Genomic DNA, 10,256 nt, shown 5'->3' with positions numbered 1-10,256 from the left:
CTTGCTGGAGAAACAGGATTTAATTTTCCTTCTGGAGGCATGACTGGGTGCTTCATGAAGGAATTCCAGACAGGAATGTCTACATGTTTCCTGGAGGGGCACGGTCCACAGTATCCTCCCTGATGAGGTAGACCTCCCTTTAGAAGGGGAATCTTTTTACTGTTTGAAGAAAAACAGATTCCCTGATTTCTCTATTTCGAGGGAAAACTTTGCAGATGTCACTGTGGACTCCTTGTGCTTGGGGTACAAGCAGACTAGGTATTATTCACAAGGGTTATCACCAAAGATCTTTTGCTGTCCACAAGATGAGCAATTTTTTAAGAGATCTCGTCTCACATGACACTTGCAGTTTTTCCCTAGGACAGACAAAGTTATAAACTCTGAAACAACCATAGATAGTAGTCTAAAAAAAAGTAAATACTCCAATATTGAGCTCACTTTACAGTGCAGCTGAAGAAACCGTTCCAGACGGTCAAAATCAAGCCACATGTAGCCAATCTGTCAATACAGAGCAGCGCTCTGTTCGGGGACTACCTCAAACAATATGTGCGGTAAAATTCTGAGCTGTGGTGGTCTCTTGACATTTGGGGCCAAAGTTTCGATCGTTTTAAATTCGGCGAGTGTACTATTAAACAGACACTGCTGTTTGGACCTATGTCAATTTTAACACGGTTGCTATTTTAAATTACCTGGGCTGGGAATGATAATAAAGATCCAATGCTGGAAAAAAGTTATTAACTATTAATCATTTACATTTTTGCTTTTTTGAGGGTTATACACATACCTTAAGAATTTGGGATTTCCAATGATCTATGACTATTATGCTAAAACGGTCTGCTGACTACAAAAAAGCAAATGTTTAGGACTAAAAAAAAAAGCAAATAAATGGTTACTTACTATAAATATTTTACAACAAGGGGTGGTGATGGACAGAGTCTCTGAATTAAGCAGAGTACTCTCACCCAGTCAAGAGATCAGGGCTAGATCCAACACCGTTTTTTAGCTCATTGCACCATCCCAGTTTCAGAACCTGGCTGTATGCAAATTAGTCTGTCCCTGGCCCAGTGCACCATGGGAACAGGGCAGACCAGACTACAAAAGCCAATTCTTACACTGGGAAGGAAACAAGCTTCCGGGGACCGGTTTCTGCCATTTCAGGCGTCTTCGGCCCGGCTTGCTTGAATCCTGATGGTGCAATGAGCAAGGGACTCACATCTGAGTATACCCTTCCACGCTTAGGGTGGACAAAATAATTTACAACAAGGGGTGGTGATGGACAGAGTCTCTGAATTAAGCAGAGTACTCTCACCCAGTCAAGAGATCAGGGCTAGATCCAACACCGTTTTTTAGCTCATTGCACCATCCCAGTTTCAGAACCTGGCTGTATGCAAATTAGTCTGTCCCTGGCCCAGTGCACCATGGGAACAGGGCAGACCAGACTACAAAAGCCAATTCTTACACTGGGAAGGAAACAAGCTTCCGGGGACCGGTTTCTGCCATTTCAGGCGTCTTCGGCCCGGCTTGCTTGAATCCTGATGGTGCAATGAGCAAGGGACTCACATCTGAGTAAACCCTTCCACGCTTAGGGTGGACAAAATAATTTACAACAAGGGGTGGTGATGGACAGAGTCTCTGAATTAAGCAGAGTACTCTCACCCAGTCAAGAGATCAGGGCTAGATCCAACACCGTTTTTTAGCTCATTGCACCATCCCAGTTTCAGAACCTGGCTGTATGCAAATTAGTCTGTCCCTGGCCCAGTGCACCATGGGAACAGGGCAGACCAGACTACAAAAGCCAATTCTTACACTGGGAAGGAAACAAGCTTCCGGGGACCGGTTTCTGCCATTTCAGGCGTCTTCGGCCCGGCTTGCTTGAATCCTGATGGTGCAATGAGCAAGGGACTCACATCTGAGTATACCCTTCCACGCTTAGGGTGGACAAAATAATTTACAACAAGGGGTGGTGATGGACAGAGTCTCTGAATTAAGCAGAGTACTCTCACCCAGTCAAGAGATCAGGGCTAGATCCAACACCGTTTTTTAGCTCATTGCACCATCCCAGTTTCAGAACCTGGCTGTATGCAAATTAGTCTGTCCCTGGCCCAGTGCACCATGGGAACAGGGCAGACCAGACTACAAAAGCCAATTCTTACACTGGGAAGGAAACAAGCTTCCGGGGACCGGTTTCTGCCATTTCAGGCGTCTTCGGCCCGGCTTGCTTGAATCCTGATGGTGCAATGAGCAAGGGACTCACATCTGAGTATACCCTTCCACGCTTAGGGACTCAGACATGAGTCCCTTGCTCATTGCACCATCAGGATTCAAGCAAGCCGGGCCGAAGACGGCTGTAATGCCAGAAACCGGTCCCCGGAAGCTTGTTTCCTTCCCAGTGTAAGAATTGGCTTTTGTAGTTTGGTTTGCCCTGTTCCCATCATGCACTGGGACAGGAACAGACTAATTTGCATACAGCCAGGTTCTGAAACTGGGATGGTGCAATGAGCTAAAAAACGGTGTTGGATCTAGCCCTGATCTTTTGACTGGGTGAGAGTATTCTGCTTAATTCAGAGACTCTGTCCCTCACCACCCCTTGTTGTAAATATTTTTGTCCACCCTAAGCGTGGAAGGGTATACTCAGACATGAGTCCCTTGCTCATTGCACCATCAGGATTCAAGCAAGCCGGGCCGAAGACGGCTGTAATGCCAGAAACCGGTCCCCGGAAGCTTGTTTCCTTCCCAGTGTAAGAATTGGCTTTTGTAGTTTGGTTTGCCCTGTTCCCATCATGCACTGGGACAGGAACAGACTAATTTGCATACAGCCAGGTTCTGAAACTGGGATGGTGCAATGAGCTAAAAAACGGTGTTGGATCTAGCCCTGATCTTTTGACTGGGTGAGAGTATTCTGCTTAATTCAGAGACTCTGTCCCTCACCACCCCTTGTTGTAAATATTTTTGTCCACCCTAAGCGTGGAAGGGTATACTCAGACATGAGTCCCTTGCTCATTGCACCATCAGGATTCAAGCAAGCCGGGCCGAAGACGGCTGTAATGCCAGAAACCGGTCCCCGGAAGCTTGTTTCCTTCCCAGTGTAAGAATTGGCTTTTGTAGTTTGGTTTGCCCTGTTCCCATCATGCACTGGGACAGGAACAGACTAATTTGCATACAGCCAGGTTCTGAAACTGGGATGGTGCAATGAGCTAAAAAACGGTGTTGGATCTAGCCCTGATCTTTTGACTGGGTGAGAGTATTCTGCTTAATTCAGAGACTCTGTCCCTCACCACCCCTTGTTGTAAATATTTTTGTCCACCCTAAGCGTGGAAGGGTATACTCAGACATGAGTCCCTTGCTCATTGCACCATCAGGATTCAAGCAAGCCGGGCCGAAGACGGCTGTAATGCCAGAAACCGGTCCCCGGAAGCTTGTTTCCTTCCCAGTGTAAGAATTGGCTTTTGTAGTTTGGTTTGCCCTGTTCCCATCATGCACTGGGACAGGAACAGACTAATTTGCATACAGCCAGGTTCTGAAACTGGGATGGTGCAATGAGCTAAAAAACGGTGTTGGATCTAGCCCTGATCTTTTGACTGGGTGAGAGTATTCTGCTTAATTCAGAGACTCTGTCCCTCACCACCCCTTGTTGTAAATATTTTTGTCCACCCTAAGCGTGGAAGGGTTTACTCAGACATGAGTCCCTTGCTCATTGCACCATCAGGATTCAAGCAAGCCGGGCCGAAGACGGCTGTAATGCCAGAAACCGGTCCCCGGAAGCTTGTTTCCTTCCCAGTGTAAGAATTGGCTTTTGTAGTTTGGTTTGCCCTGTTCCCATCATGCACTGGGACAGGAACAGACTAATTTGCATACAGCCAGGTTCTGAAACTGGGATGGTGCAATGAGCTAAAAAACGGTGTTGGATCTAGCCCTGATCTTTTGACTGGGTGAGAGTATTCTGCTTAATTCAGAGACTCTGTCCCTCACCACCCCTTGTTGTAAATATTTTTGTCCACCCTAAGCGTGGAAGGGTATACTCAGACATGAGTCCCTTGCTCATTGCACCATCAGGATTCAAGCAAGCCGGGCCGAAGACGGCTGTAATGCCAGAAACCGGTCCCCGGAAGCTTGTTTCCTTCCCAGTGTAAGAATTGGCTTTTGTAGTTTGGTTTGCCCTGTTCCCATCATGCACTGGGACAGGAACAGACTAATTTGCATACAGCCAGGTTCTGAAACTGGGATGGTGCAATGAGCTAAAAAACGGTGTTGGATCTAGCCCTGATCTTTTGACTGGGTGAGAGTATTCTGCTTAATTCAGAGACTCTGTCCCTCACCACCCCTTGTTGTAAATACTTACTATAAATATAGCACAACAACTATAAAATACAGAGTAATAAAGGATACCTACTTCCAGGCATCCTGAGCAGGCCATTCCTATAAGTCAATGTTGATTAGTAACCGAGCAAAAAACAGCACTAAAATACAAACTCTTTATACATTTCAGAAAAGTAAGAAGACTTGAAGCAAATTGCCTGAGGTCAGGTTTTTTAAAATTTATTTTTTAACAATTTCTCTTTTTTTTCCTACAAGAAAGAATAAAAAAAAATATAAAATTCTACAAGTCGTGGACCTGAAATTGCACTAAATTTCTTTTCTCTCAACAGAATTAACGGCTGCTTCAAATATTTTACATCTAGACGAAACACTCAGAATGGTTTCTCTTATATCCTTTTTCTTTTCTCTTAACGTTTGTACCAAAAATAGTAAAATCTACGATGGGGACGAGATGAAAATAATAACAGTGTAAAACGGAGATAATGTCAATTTCCAAAGCCCAGAGCGAGCGGGGGAAACGGAATTATCAAAAATAAAACTCTGAAAATTGCTACGAAAAATTATGTTAGTGATGGCTGCAAACTGGATCAGTAGTGATGCCCCTGAATAAACAGAGGCTTGGCTCAATGCAGTTATCGTGCACTGAAGAGCAAAGACAATGGGGTAAAGCGGTGTTTTAGATCTGGTCTTGTACCCTCCACCAAGGGATAAAACGGTGAGATTAAAGTCTTTCGTGACTCACTTTCCTTAATCCGATGATCTGCAAAGACCTGTGCTGCTTATGCTTGGGAGCAGTGAAGTGCACTAACGTGCTGTTTTAGCTTGTCAAGGTTAGATTTCATTATTTTGCTACACCTAAACCCCTGGTGACTCCAAACACCTCGACTTTTGGAGCAAGAGGATCAAATTAGGTGCTACACACAGCTAGAGCCCGGGGAGAACATAACGGACTGATTTTCAAAATCAAGTTTGGAGGCTAGTCTCCTACTACACACGGCACAGTTACTACAAATGGGTGAGAAAGTGAATCCTCTGAGGAAAATCGCTCTGTCTCTAACATCCCCCAGCAGTCCAGTTCTTCCAGACCTTTCCTCTGAACTTCCCCTGTGTATTCCTGGCATCTCTTCCCCTCTCTTAAGAAAAGATAAGAAGGTTATGTGGGGTCAGCATGCCTGAAGATATATATCCCTCTGACTCTTACCTTCCCATTAAGGGTGCTTGATGAAATCATCCTGAATACCATGTAGTCTCTTCTAGAGGCATATTACATGACTTTAGCATAGTAGTCCTGTCTGGGCCTGTATGTAGGCCGTGCTTATATCCCCCAGCCCCTCACTTTAATCATATTAGGGGGCTTGCATATGCCCCATGCCCTCCCTACAGATATTCTAATAGGCGGAGAGAATAAGACTGAAGGAGGTAACAAATGTTTCCTTTCCATCCACTACTATCTCTAAAATGAAGTTACAGGGTCCCGCCAGCATATCTCCAACTTTAGCCCTTCTATAACAGGATAGGTGAAAGCAGGTCATAATTTCCTGTGTCTTGAAAATACTCCATACTTTCCTCTCTCAGCTAAACCCTCCACTAGAATGAGACGTTGCTGTAATATAATGTCACATCCATTCCCCCATAGACTCCTTGTAGGCCGCCATCTCTATTAACACTTTTATATATTGTAATGAGAGGTTTCCTCCCTACTGTGTACATAGTCTGCAATACTTATTCAAACACGTATGTCTTACCCCACTAATGATCTGATTTTAAATGAGACTCCTTTACCCCAAAGACCTGTTTACAGCCATCAATCACTTATCCAGATTTACAGACCCTGATTCTAGTGAACTTCAAACAGGTGTTAGTTATCACCAAAATCCTAGACTACGTGACCCTGGCCAGCATGACCCCTCATAGGTAGACCTGTGCAGCTCCTTAGAACGGATCTTGACTGCCATGGAAGCCCTACTCTCCTGTGTGACTGGAAGTACAAATTACTCTCCAACTTGTCACCATTGAAAGGATGCAGACTGAACAGCAGTACATTTTTCTTTTCTTTTTAGGAAGGTCCGGGATTGGCTCCCTCCAGATGGGACGTCCTGCTGGCCATCAAAACCCCCCAGCAACTCACAGTGAACCCCGCCCGCTCTCAGAGCAAGTATACTTGTTACATCTTCTTGTGCCCTTAGTCTATTCGTTTAATTACCGATTCCGGCTTGGCATTCCTGCCTCCTCTTCTTCTTCTTCTTCTTCCTCCTCCTCCTCCTCCTCTTCTTCTTCTTCCTCTTCTTCGTCCTCGGAGCTCTCATCACTCAGGTTTTCCCCATTTGTAGTCTTCAGTGCCTCCTTGTGTTCCTCACCAGGTCCAGCAATGGTGTTCAGTAGAAATGACTCATCACAATCTTCAAGCACCGACATACATGTGTCTGCTGCTGGCTGTCCAGGATACTCGGTCTCCTCATCTTCGTCATCATACTCCTCCCCATTAAGGCTTGGACTGTGGTCTTCTTCCATTCTGCAGATCCCTGCGTCGACCTCCTCAGATAGAGATTCACCCCTTGTATCACCCACGAGGTCTGGGTCCGAAGTCATGCTTTCAGGTGACGCAAGTGTTGGGTCTGGATGCACAACAGTGCGATAGAACTGGCTGGGACTCGGTGACACAATGTAGCTGCCACTCTCACAAGAAACCCCAGAGTTCTTTGGGTTGCGGGCCACCCGATCTTTCCTCCGTGACTTCCTGCTGTGATGCACTTGCTGGTGTAGAGTCATCAGCTCCCCAGAGGAGGTGGCAAAGGGACAAAAGAGACATCGGTGTAGTGCTCCCTCTTCTCCAGAGTCCTCGAGCGAGGGCCGGCGTGACAGGTCCAGTGGCTCAAAGTCGGGTTTTCCATTTGCCAGAACACGGCTGGTGCTGCTTGGCTTCCGGCGGGAAGTGCGTGGACGCTCTGCTTTTGCACTCTGGTGCTCAACAGGAGAGGGGTGGCGGTCATGGGCATCTGATGGCCTCGTCTCTGTAGGCATACTGGCAGTACTCTGACTGCTATCACTTTTCTCAGGAGTTGTGAAGGAGAGCATGGAAGGGTGCAGTTGCAGATCACTCCCTGACAAACTCTGGAAGACCTTGGCCAAATCTGAAAGTGTGTGAACTGTTTCACCCCTTTCCTTGGGGGCCTTGGTGGGATAGCCTGCTGCAGGCCGGGGTGGAATCTGTGTGGCAGCCCAATGTTGGGGAAGGTACACATTGCGGTATCGGCCAGCTTGCACAAGAAGGTTCTGCTGGAAGTTGCCAGAGTTCTTAGCACCACCCTGCCCACGTCCTGTTCGTTCCAGGGCATTCGCAGCATTCTTCTGCTCACGGTGGTGGCGCTGCAAGTGATACTTGAGAGATCCCGACTGGGTGCCAGCGTAGTCACAGTGTGGGCACTTGTAGGGTCGCTCGCCTAAGGAAAGAAATACAAAGCAGAGATTAGGACATGCAAAAGGAATGAGTTCCAGAAAAGTACCTTCCATAGGAGAGGGGAATTTTGTAAAACACCAAAAAAAGTCACTTGAGGTTTATAACAAATGAGAGCACATTTTGCAGGATACTGCCATATCATTAAAAAAAAAATAACAGGCAACTTTTTCGCAACAATGCAATGTAAATTCTTTCCAACAAATCTATTTTAATTATCAAAGTGCAACTTGAATATCCACATCGTTCTTGTTTTGATGAGCTATTGACTGAGATCATCGCTCTTTTTCTGAACGTGACCCGTCTCACCAGGAGATTGCCATGTGCATTTATATAAAATGTCAAGTGGCTAAGTATTTCCTTTGGAGTAGGTTTCTGTTGCAGAAGCACTAGTTTTGCACAGAGTGCCCATCAGTGCCTTTAATAGAAGAGGGATAAGAGGACTTAAGATCCCCAGATTCATTCGCCACACCTGCCTTGTATAGTCATCAAGGCTGAAGCCTTTTATCACAATGTGTAGGAGTACTAATCTGCCACCATATATCTCTATTGTAACAGAGAATTAAAGACTGTTGAGGCAGTCATTAATTTTATTAGGTATTACTCACCGTTTAATTTCTGATCAGCAACATAAAATTATCCAATCTGCAATCCATTTTAAAGACTGCCATCAGCTAGTTTGCCAAACACTGATCTCTTAAGCTGTATTGTCTTTTCTCTTTCCTCACACCTCAAACATCATATTCAAGTGTATTCTGGCATTCTCTCTGAACACTACTTTCTGCTGGAGATAATGAAGAAAACCGGTAGCTCAATAGCCAGAATGACATCTGAAATCAAGCACCTCTTCAAAAGTAATCTTGGGTATGGCCTCATCACCGCGCTGTTACTGTAAAACTTAATGCAAGGTTTTTTTTTTTAACCAAAACATGCAACCCTGAATCAATGTCTTTAAATGACCAGCATCTGGAAACCATTTCCTACGATAAGTATTTTATGGGACATTAGGCTTGTGTTTTTAAAAGTGGATGTTTATTTTGTCAGAATTACTATTTAGTACCAAAAATACACCATTTGTAGAGCCAAGTGGAAAGTCTTAATCAGTTATGTAAGGGATATCCACTCAATATTTGAACATATATAGTTTTCCCTGGCTCCTTTATACTCTGAGAAAGGCACTAAATGCAGCTGACTCAAAAGATGAGAGCCCCTTAAGTCTCAAAATAAGCATATAAATCAGTATGCACTAAATCGAGCTCCTCATATTGAAAGTTTACTCCCGTACTAGTACGCATTTCTTCTATTTCATCGCAATCATTGCCTGGTTGTGGGTTTCTCGTTTTCTACAGTATTTTCAAACCTAAAACATTCACAGTGAGGTGCCTACATTTTTTGACCTCACAAAACTTAAAACAATGCATTCAAATAAGGGTATAGAATTTTGCACAGCTCAAAGGTCAGTCTATTGTTCTGCACTGGTGTCTATGGTTGGAAGGTATGAGTCAGCCCCATCAATTTGGAAAGGAATGTTCATTATGCCCACGTTGAGAAGTTTTGAAAAACAATTCCTCTATCCGAAATCTTGTATATGACAGGCTTCGATATCAGAATTGGATAAAAGGTTTATGCAAATTTTCCTAACCAGCAGTCCTAACCATGCTTATGTAAAAGGGAAATATTAGCATATGCTGTTCCATTTTGTTGCAAGCAGACATACTTCAAAGTCAAAGGGTGGAGGAAGAAGTGCATTGGTAGAAGACATTTGCCTTCAATTCCAGACAGGCTTTTCAAAAGACAACTTGATATCCACTTGCAATCTGATTAAGAATGTGTCTTAAGTATTCTTGCTAGTTGTTATGCTGACCAAGAATGTCCTCTAATGGATACAGTACCCACCACCCAATGAACCAGCCAGTGCCACAACATTCTGGCTTTCCATTACATCTATCTAGATCAAGTTTCACTGTGCTTTAAGATGTAGCTCTTAGTGGTCTAGTTGTTTATTCCCAATAGGAATGTCTTGTGGGCTACAATTGTTTCATATTTCAAGTGTCAGTCTCACAGTTCCCTAGTCTCACACACATATATGCAGTTGAGAACCTGCTTACTACAAGACAACTTTTTTTGTCCATTCCCTAGTGAGATGAAGCCCCCATCAGTATAGTCTATTGGGAAGGGGTGCTGGAAAATCCTCACACTCTACACATGATGTTGGAAGTTTTTTAAAGTCATTAATTCCTCCGAAGGTCATTATGTGGGAATCTTACTTTTTATGTTCTTAGATTTAAGACCTTGCACACCTCAGGAAGTTATTGTCCCTATTGTTTGCAGCATTCTTAGAGTGGCCTAATAAACTATTATTTTGGGGCAATGCACCATCACATTCCAAGTTTTATGTTCTATTTTTTAAATTATATGCATGTATAGGCTGAGTATGAAATTTGACAGGGGCTCCAACCATTTACTGAAATTCACAAAGTATCTA

The 10,256-nt window shown here is 44.3% G+C and overlaps 1 protein-coding gene across 7 annotated transcripts in view; it reads right to left on the bottom strand.

Moving 5' to 3' along the window:
• Positions 1–4,515: 4,515 nt before the first annotated feature.
• The window catches only part of ZNF219 (zinc finger protein 219), a 466,238-nt gene continuing 460,497 nt past the window's right edge, over positions 4,516–10,256 (bottom strand). For all 7 annotated transcript variants that reach the window (XM_078644088.1, XM_078644089.1, XM_078644091.1 and 4 more), the window contains one exon: positions 4,516–7,757. In XM_078644088.1, the coding sequence (XP_078500214.1) occupies positions 6,517–7,757 (1,241 nt within the window). In that variant the 3' untranslated portion in view covers positions 4,516–6,516. The remainder of the gene's footprint in view (positions 7,758–10,256) is intronic.

This window comes from Lissotriton helveticus, chromosome 5_1 (assembly GCF_964261635.1).
Source record: "Lissotriton helveticus chromosome 5_1, aLisHel1.1, whole genome shotgun sequence".
In the NCBI taxonomy this organism is placed as follows: Eukaryota; Metazoa; Chordata; class Amphibia; order Caudata; family Salamandridae; genus Lissotriton; species Lissotriton helveticus.
This window is presented reverse-complemented; position numbering and strand designations above follow the sequence as displayed.